Genomic DNA, 16,791 nt, shown 5'->3' with positions numbered 1-16,791 from the left:
CTTGAGCTTGGTTTGTTTAGATGTTATCAAGCTCTTAATTCAAGCTTGGCTTGAGCTTGGTTCGAGCTTGACTTGAGCTTGATTTAAGCTTGGTTCGTTTAGATGTTATCAAGCTCTCAATTCAAGCTTGTTTGATTGTTTGAAACTTTTAATTGTTTGATTAGTTATTAAGATTGATCATCTAAATTTATTTATTTATTTTATTTTATTTTTTTATTTATTTAGCATATTGAAAAGAATTTTATTAATAAATATGGTTCGTGAACATTGTTCACGACGTTGTTCACGAACATTGTTCACGAACGTTGTTCACGAACGTTAACGAGCTGAACACATATGTGTTCAAACTTGTTTGTTTAGTTTAACAAGTTGTTCAAGCTTGTTTGTTTAATTAATCTAATGTATATTGAACGAACATAAACAAGCTCTTACCAAACGAACACCAAGCTTGTTCACGAACTCTTGGTTCATTTACAGCCCTAGCTGCACTCGACATCCTGGTGGTCTTCAGGTCGGCACTTTACGATCACCATGTCGACATCTCGAGATCGCCCGATCACATTTTACAGTCATCCGACCGACATTCTTTGGGGCTCGATTTCCATCCATCCGATCACCCGGTCGGTATCTTCGCGGTCGCGCGCTTGACACCATCCCACTCTGTACTACTCGATTATCGGGCCAGCATTTTACGATCTACTGGTTGACACTTTCTCGGTCGCCCGTCCGGCATCGCTCGTCCGCTCGGTCCACTCAACATCCTGTGTGTCGCTCGTCCGCTAGGCACCATTACTATCTCATGTGATACCATTAGTATAGCGACCGCTCGCGCGGCATTATACGATGGGTTCAGCGATTTGATTATCGAGAGTGAGTCGGCCTTTGTGATAGACTGTCTAATCAGTCAGACTCGCGTCTCCTTCGACTAGACTTGAGGGGAAGGTTTGTGATACGGATATGACTTAATAGGAAATAGGAGAAAAGAGAAGGGTGTTTTGGTCATTTAATAAGAGTAGGGTTTTGTTTTAAAGCATGGCACTGTTCATCAGTAGGGAGGAGGAAGGGTTCGTGTTTCTCCGCCACCGCCAACAGGAAGAAAGCATGTCTTCTTCCTCATCCTCTCATGCTCCTCGCCGGCGCCATCGTCGGCCGCCACCACCGCTCTTCTTCCTCTCCTCCTCGCGACACCGGCGACGACCGCTTATCCTCTTCTTCTCTTCCTCTCGATGCCACCGCCGGATCGCCGAATAGACCGGCCATTGCTCCGCTCTCCCTCTCCTCTCACCGGCAGAAACCTCTGGACGTCAGGTTTAGGAGCAGGGCCTTTGTGTTCTGGTCCCGTCGACGCCTGCTGGAACAGGCATCACCGCTCCGCCCAAGGCCGCCGGCACACCGGCAGCTCACAGCCTTTTGGGTCGCTCCAGGTCAACGCCGCCGTCACCACTGCCGCCTCCAGCGGTTGCTGCCTTCGCCGTCACTGCCACCTCCAGCGACCACCGCCGTCGTCGCCTCCAGCTACTACCACAGCCACTTACAGCGACCACCCTCGCCGCCTCCAGCAACAATCGTCGCCACCTTTAGCGGCAGTCGTCACCGCCTCATCCATGGTCTTCGTCCTCCGGCTAGCCATCGCCCGAGTTCTTAGCCTCCACAGTATTTATTTGCTTTGGTCTGCGAGTCGATAAGGTGTTCGACCTTCGTGTCGCTATTCCGACCTTCGAGCCATTGTTGTACTTCAGCCTGCACACCACTGTGGTGTGTTCGACCTGCATGCTGATATTATATCCCGGCCTGCGTGCCGACGTTATCTTTCGGTCGGTGTGCTGTTGTTATCTCTCGGCCGGCATGTTGTCTGTCGGATCCAGATCATGCTCGACACCCGGCAGTCAAATCTGACTCCTCAGTTGGCACATTCATGTATCTTTCAGGGACACGACGACTCGATCAGCAGCGCGACCAGCTCACCGATCCATTCGAGGGCGCCCCCGGGGCCAGGGTACGTCACTGTACTCGTCTGGTATTTACTTAGTTGTTCTACCATTATTTGACTGCTTATATATCCGTGGGACTTGTCTCGAGTATCGGGGTACCAGGGACCGGGATAACCCGGTCGCTGTCTGCAGGTAGCGTTGATCGGAGGTCCTTCGATTATTTGGTCAACACAGAAGACAGCTCACCATCCGGGTCATGGAGATGCGGTCAACATTTAGATACATCACACCGGCAGGTTCGTCTTCTCAGCTTCCCGACAGGAACACCTGCCAATCTCTCCAACATCTGATCAATAAAAGACAATGAGTAGTGGTCCTTTTTGCTAGCATGATTCAGTTTCCTATAGTCCACACAAACTCTCCATGAATTCTGGTAGGCACCAACTCATTATCCTCATTAGCTACCACTGTAATGCCTGACTTCTTGGGAACCACATGGATTGGACTTACCCATTTGCTGTCAGAAATAGGGTAAATAATGTCAGCCTGTAAAAGTCGAGTCATCTCTTTCTTTACAACGTCGAGTATCAATGGGTTAAGTCTTCTCTGTGGTTGTCTCACTGGTTTCACGTCCTCCTCTAAATAAATCCAGTGCATGCAAATAGAAGGACTGATACTAGGAATATCAGCAAGTGTCCACCCAATAACTTTCCTACACTGTCTCAGAATTCCCAATAATCTCTGTTCTTGCTCTAGCTCTAAATTATGGGCTATAATAATGGGTAGCTGTTGTCCTTCTCCCAAAAATGCATACTTAAGATGTCCAAGTAGGGGCTTCAACTATGGCTGCTACGCATCAATAACTGACCGTAGTGATTCTTGGGGTATTACTTCATCTGTGCAATCCCCTACACTACGAAACTCTTCCGACAACCTGGGGCTTAATTTCTTGTTGTTGTTGTCGGTATTTCTTTTTATATAATTCTTGTACTCAATCATGTAACATTTTACGAATTATTAGTGATTGTCCAACGAAAACACTCTCACGTGTGGACCTTGAAATAGGAGTCGACAAAGGCTCCGAACCAAGTAAAATTGATTTTGTATTACATTTTCTATTTCCGCTGCTTACTCGATAACGATAATATAATATTAATTACATTATATTGCATTATAAATTTTATTACAAACAATCAACCAAATATATGTAAATAACAATCCGTGCAAGATTAAACAACTAAATAAAAGATGACATTAATAAAACGGCTGCTTGCGATCTTAAGAAGAAGCACTAGTCGAACTCATACTCCCGCCCGTCTCGTCCATTTCTTCCGACGAAGAGATCTCCGGTGGCAGGTTGATGTTAACCGGGATCAGGTTTAAGTCAAGGGACAGTAACTTCTTCTTTCTCTTCTTCCTCTTCCTCCTCCCCTGCCTCGTCTCCGTCGAGGGACCCGTCGCAGTTGGCGGTACGGGTGGTGGACGGGTAACCGCCGCCGCCGTCGGTGGTCGTGCATGTTCAGTGAAAAGGGACGACAGCACGCTATTCGCGTCCGATAGCGCCGTCTCCGCCGCCGACTCGGCGCTTCTGATTGCTCTCTTCTTCCTCGCCTTTCTGCTGCTCGGCTGGCCGTACTCTCTCTCCTCCTTGGCCATCTCGTAGCACCCCTGCTGGCCCTTGTGGCTCGCGCGGTGGCCTCCGAGGGACTGCCGGGTGAGGAACACCTGGCCGCACCGGTCGCAGATGAACAGCCGCTTCCTCTCCGCTTCCTGGTCGTTCGCCACCAGCGCAGCTCCCCACCGGCGGAGCTTCGCCGGATGGCACCTCATGTGGCCGTGCAGAGACATGATGGAGGGGAACACCTTGAAGCAGGTGGCGCACTGCTGCGGCCCCGCTGGAACCTGTTCGCTCAACCGCCGTCGCCGGCCGGAAGGAGGAGAAACCGCCTCGGCGTGCTCTGCTCCGGGCACTGCCTCGACGCCCTCCTGCTCCAACTTCTCCTCCTTCTCCTCTTCCTCTTCTTCTCCGGGAAGGACGGGGTTGGCGTCGAGGCCGTGGGAGGGGTCGAGGGGGAGCCTTCGGCGCGAGGGGTCATCTCCTCCGTCGCCGCTGGACCCGCCGGCGTACAAGCTACCGGAGCTCGGAATGGAAGGGGGAAGAGGGGCAGCGGCGGTGGCGGCGCTCATGGTCGAGTGCTGTGTGTTGGAGAATCGGAGTATGAAGATGACCAGAGGAGGAGGAGGAGGAGGAGGAGGAGGAGATCAGAGAAATATTAAAAGGAGGTGAGAGAGTGCGTCCCTTGGCGAAGCGGCGATCGATCGACGGTTGCCGGTCGGAGACACGGCGGTTGCATGGACGCGGGAAGCTAAAGATCCTCGCGCGCCGCCGTCAAATACTTGCACCAACAAACGCTACTGTCACTAGCAGCAAACGCTTCGATGAACGCAATAGATAGATCTCCAAGGCGCGTGAATTTGTTTATAGATTTTCTTAGCATTTTACCAAAATGAGAATCTGAGAATCGGAAATGATTAAATGGCTTTCTATTAAAAGTATTTTTTTTAAAAAAAAACTATCAATAGTAAACTTTTGAATATACTATTGCAAATCATTGCGTACCTTTTTGTGTAAATTTTTATTGGGTCAACTGATTTATACATCATTTAGTACCATAAAAACTGGCCGTTTTAAATTTTTTAAGACATTCTAACTCGAATATATAAAACATTACTTTAAATTCTGCCACAGATGAATTGTTTTCTAAATTACAATAATTTATTTAGAATTTTATAACTTTTTAATATTTGAGATATCCTAACTTATTATGATAAAAAAAATTATTAGCGGAGTAAGATTTAATTCGAGAGAATTTTAAGCAAATGACCATTTTGGGCAGTCAAAAATAAGCACGTTGGGCACAAAGAGAAAATTAATTAACGATTAAATATTTTAGCAAACTGCAAGTGATTAATTAATAATTAATGCATGACAAAGCTCTTAGATAAAAATATTTGGGTAAATTTGGCTAAAATTTTACCATCAAGCTAAAAATTAATTAAACTAGTTAAAAAATTAATTAAATATTATTAATAAAAATTAATTAGATATTATTTTTAAAAAAATAAATATGAAAATATATGAGAAATGATATAATCTTAAAAATTAGATATAATGAGCCTAAAAATTATAAAAAAAAATCTATTTTAACGGACTAAAATCTAACCATTTAGCATTGTCCAGAATATTTTAAGGCATTCATAAAAAAAAGGTAAATATTTCATAAACGGTCTTAACGAAGAAGCATAAATAAAAATTGGCCCTTTTAATTAATTATAATAATTATTTTCCCTTTTGGTAATTGCCAAATAAGTTTCCATTTAAAGTCGTTGCATTTAAAAAAAGAAGATTTATGGTGCAAATTATTGCTATAAATTAACATAAGTTGACCTGCTACTGCAGCCGTAATACAGAATTTCATGACTAAAATGGCATATCGACAGCTCACAAGTTCATCATACACCCGTAAATAAGATACAATTTCATTCAGTACACAAAATCCAATCGACATTTTAGTTGCAGTCTCGGATTGAAACAATAATACATCTCGAATATAAACATAATAACACAATTGCAGCAGCTACTCGTAGGACACTGAGCATCAAAATTCAAGACAAATAAAAGGAAAACATCGCGGCGAGTCGAGTGTATACCTGCCTTCAACTCTGCGTGTCTTCCACTTACTGTCGTGTTAATTTCCTACATAACTTATCATCCTATTCTCATCTCCCAAAACCGGATTGCAAGGGTGAGTTGGAAACGTCATTTTAATCCTGTTGTGAAGCTTTGCCTAGAACATTAAGAACTTTCATGCGTTGCAACTCCTTGCCTGTAAAAGAAAGCAGTGCTCTGAATACTATGGTTTTAGATATTTTCATACAAGACAAGCAAGGATACATTACCTTCATCCAACAAGAGTTGTATTGCTCTTTTCTCTAACTCCACAGCATGCTTGCTTCTAGCCGCAGCAGACAACGATCTAAGCACTGAAAATTACTGAAGATGTAAGAGCTCTCCGATCTATTAGCCTGACCGATTAAATATAATACCTCGAAATTGACTTACTTTTAACATAATCTTCTTGGCTGGATTGATCACAGTTCTCCAAGTACTTCTGCAGTTGAAGGAACCTTTCTTTCCAATTTTGAGTATTTACTCTAACTGAATCTGTAACTACAGGGGGTTTACCATTTGAGGCAGGTGGTTCTTGGGTTACCAAGTCATCACTGCTCTTTTCTTCAAGGCAAATATCTGCTGGTCCATCAGGTGAGGTGATCAAAGGGTCAAATAGAGCAGGCTCATTTGCTTCAAATGAATTGATCTTTGATTCCTGGGATTGATTCAGATCTAAATTGGCTGCTGCGCTAACAGCGCCATTAGACTTCCTTGACACAGGAGATTCAACTTTATTTGCAATGCCTGTCTTGGCCTGTTCTGTTTCAAGCTTTCTACGAACATACACAAGATTTCCATGTGGACCAACTTTACCTGGTGTCTGACAGCTGGTAGGAGTTACAGAGCAATCTGATTGCTTCCTCTTGGATCCAGTTAACCTCACAGTTTCAGTAGTAACTACCTTAACAGAATTTGAATCAAATTCTTTTTCTTTGGCAATGGGGGAGTTCATCGGTAGCTTGTTGATAATATTCCCAGATTCTTTTGGCAATTCTCTCAGAGCAACTTTCTTAACTGAAACAGTGTCCTTTTGTTCCCCAGCTGGCATCATACTCCTATCACTCAATTATCTGTGTTTGATGAACTTATCTAGTCATCTATCACTTTGTGGAATTTGGAAAAGACAGCAAAGGTTAAGCTGAAAAACAAGAAGCATAAGAAGAAATAATGGATAGTGGACGATTTGATTAAGTATGCAACAGTGAGTACCCATAGCCAAAATTAAGCACATAACGAACACAGACTCAATCCATATACATAAAAGAGGTAAAAATAAATGCATGAATAACTTGATAATAGTGTGCGTACAGATCACATCTTATGTCCTGATAAAGAAAGAATAACTGTTGTATAGATGTATTGGACAACTTTCTCTGCTAGAACTAATGCTGGATTTTGGTCCACCTCGTAATTTTTTAGCATTTAGTTTGGTCTCTATAGAAAAAATGGCATCAAGGAGAACTTAGCTAGTTCCCATGATTCTAAATCTCATATTGTACCGGGTGAAACATTTAAAACATATCGTTCCGATAAATTATCGAAACTTGATATTATTCGACACCGAGACAATGTCTCTTGTGTCAATCATGTGGACTAGTTTCATTTCATGTTAACACTCGATACCCCTTGGCATGCTAAAATTAAGATAATTTTTTTATTTTTTATTTGTCTCCACACAAAATAATGTCAAAATAGTAGTCGTCTTATCTTTTTTTTTTCAATCTCTTATCTCCTTCCACCTCCAATTTACCATCAATACCATACATCGAAACATTAGCATGATACCAAAACAATATCATTTCAATAAAAAACCGAAATACCAGCATAGCTTGAGATATCAAACCTCGCATGAGCCACTTTAAGTCCATGTCAAACACTAATTTCAAGTTATTATTTATAATCAATGCCGAACTAAGAGCATAAATTTAGAATAAGAGAATAATAAAACATTATAGTAGACTAATGCTAAAGATCATAAGACATCGGTAAATGTTTCGATATCCACACCATGATAGTTGTTGAAGGAGTATTTCCTGTTAAACAAGAATGATTCTCACAAAACTACCTTGCAATATCTCTTAGTTATCATTCAATAAATTTGTCAAATCCATCAAGTACATAAGCATTATAAAGGCACTTGATTTCCTTCTTATTCTTATCTACTTGTTGCACTTTTGAATATTCATACCAGTCATTGTTGCAAGCTAGAATGAAATAAAGTAGCACTTTACCTTAGCCCAAAATTCTACTTTTATTCTAAAGCCTTGACCCAAATTCAACAGAATCTTGTTTCATTCATATTACTTTTAATTTTTTTCCGCATTTTTAAGCATGTGCAACTCAATGCACATTCTAGCATGCAAGACCAATAAATGCATCTTTGTAGTACATTGAACATAACATGCTTTTCCCTTCTTATTGCAATTATCCTGCTAGTTCAACCGTTGAGCAATGCATTACACAATCTAGTATCCAAGACTAATCATAGTATGCCCTCTTCCACTATTCAACTGTGTATAAGTTCACTCAATTTTGTATAATCACCAATAAAGAAAAAGACTGCAAGATGACTTTATAACCACCAAAACAACAATGTATATCCTAGCACTAGTTTACCGTTGTGCACCCAATCATTAATCCTATAACCAATCATGTAAACCACTATAGGAACCATGGATGGTTGCTCCAATAGGTCTTCAGGTCAATTCCCAGCGGTTGCAAAATGCACCATTGGGTGCCTGATTGATATTTGATAAAAGATTCCACTTTTCACAAAGCTATAGAATGCCTTTTAAAAAAACAAATCAACTGAACTGAAAACATAACCACAAATTGGCACGAAAGTATCATGCAAAATCATAGTTACCAAAAACAAATTGCATCAGCCTTAAACAAAAAAAGGTAACAAGATAATCTCCAAATGGAAGATGGAGCCATCAAAATCAAAATGTCGCTGGTATAATTGATCAAAAGAAAGATCCCTAGAAAGTAATCCACCATATGAAATCAGGCTCGGTAAATCGAATTGATCCTGCACACTTGAACAAACAGAATCCCAAGTAGGAGACGTCACAGTTATCCGCTAAAAATTAGCCCTTTCTCAAGCGTAAAAGGTGGGGCAGGTCCAACTGAGGAATGCGAGTATTGGCTACCAAAATTACCATCGAATACACTCGGCATGTTCAATACAAGACACTATCCAAAAAAAATTGATTTTGCAAAATGGTAACGAACATTAACGCTCGAACATTATGATATCCCAGCCGAGCACAGAATCGTTCTCACACTCGCGGAAAAACGTATAAAACAAAGGTTTAAACTGAAACTAAAATGAGATTATGATAAAGGGGCTACGAACCTTAACCTAGTAAGCAATGCGGATGAACGCAAGCTGCAAGGAATCGAGCACAGGAGAGGGAGAGGGAGAGGGAGAGGGAGGGGAACATTGGACTCGGAAAATGAGACAAAATGGGAGAGGGAAAAGGAGTTAGGGTTAGACGATTTTCTCGGGCAACGGAACACCGAGCGTGCGAACGCTTGTACTAAATGTTTTATGCGAGTGTACAATCCACCGTAGAAAGTAATAATAAGAAAAATGAGAGACGATTGATAATGGATTTCAATAGAATTGGCATTCTTTTTTCCTTTATAATTTTGTTAATAAGTTATATTAATTCAAGAGTGCAACTCTTTTATCTTTAATAAATTTTGACCATCAATACTTCAATAATGAAAATAAATTAAGTTTTTTATAAAAGAATTTATATTTATGGTGGATTGATACAATTGGTGCTTACGTATAGATAGTTGCTCCAATAGTTATTTACATCAATTTTGGGTACAAAAATACCTATAACTCTTTTAAAACTTCAATAATGAAAATAAATTAAGCTTTTTATAAAAGAATTTCTATTTATGGTTCTAAACACTTAATTCCTCACTTAAATTTACATGTAGACAACATAAGCCAAACTTTAATCATGATAAGAATAGTACAATGATATTGTTTTAATTGTTCGTTAATTACAGCCTCAACAAGACGAAAAGATAAAGATAATTTACTGATCGATGGAGACAAAAGCATAAAGCAAGCATCAGTTAATCAATCTTGAGACAGTAAAATTGAACTTTGAACGTGTACAATTAGCAAAAGATAATGTGATTAGTTACATAGAAGAGATATTTGATGAAATTTGTGGCAGAAGGCATTAGAAGATCAATTGACGACCAGATAGATGCTGTTGCATTGCCAAAATTATGCAGCTGAAACCATCAGTATTGTTCTTGTAAGTGGAAAAAATCAATGAAAGTTCCTTATGAGACATTCGACCCAGCATGGACGTTCCCTGCCGTGGTATTTAAATGGTGAATATTCTTTTGAGTGTCAAAAAAAACCATTTGTTGTAGCTGAGAGAGCTGTGTTGCATATCATTCCTGTGGAGGCACTGCGACATAAAGATAAAATGTATTCAGTACAGAATTTTCAGCATGAAGGATTCATAGTATTTTGTGTAGACAGGATAGATGGCAACCATCAGAGTTATTAGGAACACCAGTGCCTGACCCAAGATCACTAAACCTGTTCATCAAAAATTCCAATCCACTCGTGTTGATTATCCTGCAGCAAGAGAAGATGATAAATGCAGTTTCATATTTAAATGCATAGTACCCCAAACTGAGGACTTGAGTTTGAGACTGACTGGCCAGATCTCTGATACAATGAGTCATGGGATTTCCTTGTACCTGTTGCAACATCACCAGCTTGATTTTGTTCCCTAAAACAAGGGGCATAAGCTCTGATCATTAAAATATCAAGCTTTGAAACGCAGCTAAGCAATTCTGTATTCATTTCATTTACCTTCCAAATGAATTATTTGACCCTTTAACCTTTAGTCGTTACAACCTCAAGTTAACTCAAACTATTATTATAATTTATTTGCAACAACTATTAGCATCAAGCCATCATTGTCTGATGTACCTTGTCAGCATAGTTATCACAATAAAGTCTGTGCAAACTGTATTTTTTTTATCTGTCAGTTTGATAACATACTGAGAGAAAGAGGTAACACTTTAAAATTGGAAATGATGTCCATTTAGCTTTCCCATCAGATGTTAATATGGCAAAATAGTTTCTGCAATACAATTAAATAGACATACAATCAAATGATTCGTGTAATGAAGAAACATCTGCTAACAAACACAGCCCAACTCATTTGTGAATCAGAAGGGAACACACAATTATCTTTTTGTAAAAGAATGTCAACCCTAATAATCTCCATATTAGTTTATTGGGTTTTTTTCATTTGAAAGCAAGACCAGACCATCGAGATTCTAGAAACAAATAGAGCAGTAGTATTGATGCAAAAGAAAACACTCTCATAACTTACTGGTTTGCTTGTTGCTAAACACCAGGGGATAAAAGTGACTCATGAAAAGATAGAAGTTGCTGCAAACCAGACATAAAGATTTGAGAAAAGAACACAATTAATGTATTCAATATGTTACAAATGCATACCTGCAGTGTCTCAGGAGAAGTAAGCCAATGAATCAATAATGGATTCTGCAACATACTAATAAGCTGGGTTGGAACCCAACAAGCTAATAGAGTTGTGGGTTCAGGACCTGATGGTAAACAATCACATATAATACCAGAAAGTGACAACAACAGTTTCATCATTCTGATAATCAGAAGAAAAAAATTTTACCTGATTCATAAATTGAGGGTTGGAGAGGAGATTCTGCATCATCTGCATAATGGCTGGGTTCTGCAGAAGTTGATTGACAAAGGATGGGTCTGGCATACCACCAGCAATCATTCCGAACTCTAGCAAGCCAAACTCACCTAACCCAATGATGCCTGAAGATCTTCCATCACTTCGAGGAGTTGGTGTGGTGTTGGTAGTCTGTGCACCTCTGCTATTGCATGAAGTTTTAGCATATAAAACAATAATGCTGCGGCAAATACAAAATGTTACCAGTTCTGCTCCATGGATTTGGAACTGGGTTACTATTTGGTGAAACCAACTCGCTAGTTAGATTGGAACCAGTACCAGGCTGACCTGGTGTCTGATCTCTAGATTGCACACCACCCTGATTTCCCAAAAGTGACGCAAATGGATTTTGACCCACATCATTCCAGGTTACCTGCCAATGTTGTGGCATTAAGGGATGGATCCTGGACAGTTTCATACATGCACCTCAGCATGTTGAACCCTTTTGGAGATGACTCAATGTTGTCCATAGCCCTACCAGTGTTCCGCATCAATTCTCTCTTTGAGTTCAGGATTCCTCATGACTTCCAGAGACTGCCGAAGAGTACTGGGATCATTTAGGATGTGTGCAAACTCGGGATTATGGTCAATGATCTCACACATTTGAGGATTGTTAATTATCATGTTTCGCATCAGGTCAAGATTATTTATCAGACTTTGAACAGCAGGCATATTCATTATTTCCCTCATCATGCTTGGATTTTGTGCCTAATTGTTGCTGTATTTGATTGAGATTTGGTAAGCCAAATCCCAGAAGGCCTGATCCAGCACCATTTCTAATGTTACCAACAGTGCCAGGAAAGAGTGAACCTGCAAAATCAGCCCCTCCAAATCCCCCACCTCCATTAGAACCACAACTCTCAGCGCCTGAAACTCTAATGGCAGCTGCAGTTGCATCAGCAGGTGGATTTTCTGGTGTCAAACCATGAACCAAATGAATTGTGTGATCTGACTCTAAGCCTAGGCAAGACAAAAATATATATATAATTACTTTAGAAATGCCAGCCATGTGAGAATTAGAAATACCAGTACAGATGAAAAAGTTTGGCAGCGAATTAGAAATGCCAGCGCACATGAAAAAGTTGGGGTTTTGTCTTACGCTTTAACAGCCAAGATTGAAGCATCTAAGTCTATGAGCATGAATCCTGGCCATATTTGTTATAAGACTAGGTCCTAACATGTAAGCCATGAGAGGGTCTTTCACCACCTAGGCATGTTGATATGCATAGGCCAGGCCAGGCGGCCATCCAAATCACATCAATAAGATGCAAGAACTTATATAGTTGGGTCCAAAACAGCTGATCAATGATTGAGAAGTGAATTAATCACATTGATAGTTACCTAGCTCTTAAACATAAGATCAATTAAGATCACATTGAATTATAAGTTAAAGCATAAGAGTGTCACTATACAGTTTAAACAATTAAGATCAATTAAGTCAGATAAGACAATTACACAACTGACAAAAAAATGCTAAAATACCAAAAACAAATGAGCCTATGGAAATTCCAACAATCTCTCAAATCTGAGAGCTCTACTTGCTACGTAATAGAGATATACTTCAACCAAATAGAGAATAAAGAATATCAAAAAAGAATCAAAGAGAACATTGATAAATTCAAGGAATTTAGACTGTTTAATCTCTGAGCATGCTTTTTTAACTCGTAATAATTGATGCAATACATTTATCTGCAAGAGTTTCTGGACCAATTTAATACTTCTCAAGTACTTGCACATAAATATGTTTCATATTGGAAAATATATATATATATGTTTCATAGTTCCAAAATAAAATGGGCTGTTCTAAGACATTAATATTTTATGTGAATGCCACACACACATGTACTGTACTTAAAGTTTAAGACCTAATACCTTAATAGCAACCTAGTACCTTAATGGCAACCTAGTACCTTAATGCCACTGAATATGTCATGGCTTAAAGTTCCACGTTATGAAGGGAAAACAATACTATGTCATCAAACACAGTTTCATATTAATAGAAATGCAATTTGTGAGAATGAGAGAAAGTTTACTTATTGCCATAATATTTTTTTGATACACAAATGCTTGGTCAAATCTTCTATTTACAATGAGAAATCATTTTTCAAATTTTCTGGGGAAAGGAACATTATAATAAATTTTAAACTTATCTAATTAATATGCTCATACGTAAAGCCAGGTAATAGTAATAGAATAATTAAGTCAATGAAATTTAATGTTCATGAAGGAAAGACAAGGACAACGCTAGCAGATCAAAATAAACCAGCTGCTAACGTGTAGACATGTAGCAGTATATAATTTACAATTCCACTAGAATACAACTATTTCCAAAGTACAAGTTTCTTTATGTCTAAAAGCCAAAAAGGGAGGATGAAAAACTTTCAAATGAACCTATAGATGAGACTTTCAATTAGTGAAGAGAATAGTGATTTTGTTTAATACTGATCAGCTGTTGCACGCCTTGACCTACCTGGTTAAGAGTAGTTCATGCACAGGCCTCCTGGTTAAGAGTAGTTCACGTACAGGCTTGGATGAGGTATTGTCCATAGTAGTAATTTTGAGTAATGACCACTGAGTGGGGGCAAGAAACACAGGATGGGCTGAGGTGTAGATACCTTGTACTATTCATCATCTCAACCAATGCGCAAGGGGAATGAAAGGAGCAGTAGCTGAGATGAACTTGCTCCATTTTACTGAATTAAGGTTGAAAAGGTTGTCAGGTGAAGTGTCAAGGGAAAAGTTATATTCAGCTGAGCAGATTCCTCCTAAACAATTTACCCAAAAAAGGGAGCCCCATTCAAGAGAATAAGGATTTGTGAGGCTAAGGCAAGTATAGGCTACAACTAAAAATAACGCGGTGACACGGCCGAGTTGGGCAGTAGGCTTTGAAGGACTTAAAAGTCAGAACTCCAGTTGGAGCAAGTAGAGTGGGAAGGATCCTATTTATTGCAGTGCCAAAGCTTAGCTACAACCATGGAAGGCCTGCAAAGTTATTGATATGGTGATGAAGAAGGGATCCACCAAAGATAGGTCAAAGCAAGGAAGACCGGCTGACGTGGAAATCAAAGTCAAGGAAGGTAAAGATCAGGCCGGCCGTTTGGCTGAGTTATGGCCGGACGGACGGCATGGCCGAACAAGCAAGCAGGGTCAAGTGGACAGCATAAGGTTACGAGATAAGTAGACAGTACATTCCCCGACCACCGTCCCTGGCGAGCGGGCGGCGTGTCCGTTCGGGGGAGGAGCCCTCCGATTACGAAAAAGCTAAGTGAAGGGAGATTGCTCTGTCCAACACAACCGAGCGGGGCACCTCCCGACCGAGCGGCCACAGGTCGGTCTACAACAAGACCCACCTACGTATCTCTTCGTACCCTTTTGGAGGGTTGTGTCACTGACAATAGAGCATGTTCCGAAGGCAAATCGTACGATAGAAGCTTCCAGCCTGTCACATGATTTACATGCCCGTTTAAGGAAAAGTGTCAGATACACTTTTGGACTTGTCTTTTCTTAGGACGCTTGGAAAACGTGTGCCCGCTTTGAGATGCGGGCATAGACATTACAGTAGTGGCAAAAGGCGACTATGCTTGCCCCCAGCACCCTGCCAACCCATCCCATCCCAAGGTCAATACGGAGGAGGTAAATCACGGGTAGCTACTAGCCTTTGGAATAGTGCTAGCGCATGAGGGAGGCATTTACCTCGGCTATGTCGATATTCGAACCCCAGACCTTATGGTGGTAACACCTCATGCGCTAGCCACTAAACTGTCCCGAAGGGATAGCATAGACACTTCAGTGACACTATAAAAGGGGGTTCTCATCTGCAGGCAAAGGTATGCCCAACTTCGTTATTTCACACCTTCTAGCTACAGTTTTCTACTATTCTCCACTTGTCAAAAACTGACTTAAGCATCGGAGGGCCAACACCGGGAACCCTATCCCTGCCCGGCGTTAACACCTCTTGTGTTGCAAGACCTATAACCTCCCACCCAAGTTTGTTCTCTCCTTTGGGGTATGAAATGATCTTTCATCGCTAACGTTGTATTAATCTTATATTGGTAGGTAGGAATGATGAGTATCTATCCCGTGTCAAACAGATGGAGTGATTAACTCAAAGAGGCCAGAATGGCTAATTAAACACTTATTAGGAAGCTTGTGTTAACAAACAACATTCAAACAAAAATTAACATATTGATGAGACTAAGACGTTCAAAGACAATCCATTCAAATTATCACAAGTAGAGATTTTGTAAGTGTTATTACCTAAACACCATCCCTTAGAACCCTGTAAGCAATGTAATATTTCCATCCTAAATCCTGGTGAAACATAACGATAGGACACACAAAAATAGACAAAGTTATTTCCTTCACATTCTCATTCAGTAAACAAATGATAAATATTCCTCGAACTGAAGTTTGTAGTTTTGTGATTAAAAAAAGAGCAAGGAGCCAACATCTTTAAGCATTTCAAAATTGCTTCAGCATCCTTTATTTGTCATTTGTCGCAAGTTCCATCCTTTTCCACTTAAGTTATTGTAATAAGCGACTGATCACGGCCATTTCAAAAAAGTACCAGAACAACGACCGTCAAGTAGATGAGCAAACCATCGGCGGAAACAACAAACGTAAGATTGAAATCGAGGAGGAAATCCGTGCACCATAGCTCTTTAGGGTCTTGTCGTCCTTCAAAATCTGGCCTTTATATATCAACCAATGCCGCTCCGCCGGGACGTCGGACTTCTCCGCTAGGAGAACCTTGAAGATCCCGACCGTGGACTCAAGGGTGGTCTGCACCGAGAGTTTGGACCTATTGGAGGATCGGACACGGATTGTGACTGCAGCAGCCTCTCCGACGGCGGCCGCGGCGCCACCAGGATCGCCGTCGGTGGCCAAGAAACCTAGACCAAGGTGGATCGGATTCCAATTCAGGAATTGGGCGATTGAGTCAAGCGATCGGTCTCTTGGTAGCTACCGACGGGCGACGGGAGTAGGATTTCGATGCAAAAGGAAATATATATTTCAAAAAAAATAACAAATAAATTTTAAATTTTATAATATATATATATATATATATATATATTTAATTTAAAAATAATCAAAATCATAAAACTAAAAAAAATAAGACAAACTTTACCAAAAGGAAATAATTTTATAATTACTCTACTTTCTCTTTATCATCCGGTTTAGATTATAAAAAAAACAAGAAAAATAAATAAATGGTTTTTTCTGTCTAAAAAAAATACACACATTCACTGTGAACCTACCAGTCCACTGTCCCACCGACCACCGTCGCTGTAGCAACAAACATGAGGAACATTATGCGCTCGATCTCCACCGTCCATCGCACTTTTTCTGGCTCCTC

At 40.4% G+C, this 16,791-nt stretch overlaps 1 protein-coding gene and 1 pseudogene across 2 annotated transcripts; both read right to left on the bottom strand.

The window, feature by feature from the left end:
• Nucleotides 1-5,440: 5,440 nt before the first annotated feature.
• On the bottom strand, nucleotides 5,441-9,181 carry LOC121980899. Of its 2 annotated transcripts, none has more exons than XM_042533173.1 (4): nucleotides 9,023-9,181; nucleotides 6,055-6,802; nucleotides 5,892-5,975; nucleotides 5,441-5,818 (listed from the first exon to the last, which is right to left on the bottom strand). In XM_042533173.1, exons 2-4 carry the CDS (start codon nucleotides 6,713-6,715, stop codon nucleotides 5,757-5,759), a joined length of 807 nt encoding a protein of 268 aa, XP_042389107.1. In that variant the 5' UTR covers nucleotides 6,716-6,802; nucleotides 9,023-9,181; the 3' UTR covers nucleotides 5,441-5,756. The 2 variants fall into 2 exon arrangements, with proteins under 2 accessions (XP_042389107.1, XP_042389115.1); XM_042533181.1 differs by having other exon boundaries at nucleotides 6,055-6,734.
• A 429-nt stretch (nucleotides 9,182-9,610) lies between these two features.
• LOC122042472 lies at nucleotides 9,611-16,771 on the bottom strand (annotated as a pseudogene).
• Between the last annotated feature and the right edge of the window lie 20 nt (nucleotides 16,772-16,791).

This window comes from Zingiber officinale, chromosome 1B (genome assembly GCF_018446385.1).
Source record: "Zingiber officinale cultivar Zhangliang chromosome 1B, Zo_v1.1, whole genome shotgun sequence".
Lineage (NCBI taxonomy): Eukaryota > Viridiplantae > Streptophyta > Magnoliopsida > Zingiberales > Zingiberaceae > Zingiber > Zingiber officinale.
The sequence above is the reverse complement of the archived record's forward strand: the minus strand, read 5'-3'. Positions and strand labels throughout refer to the sequence as shown.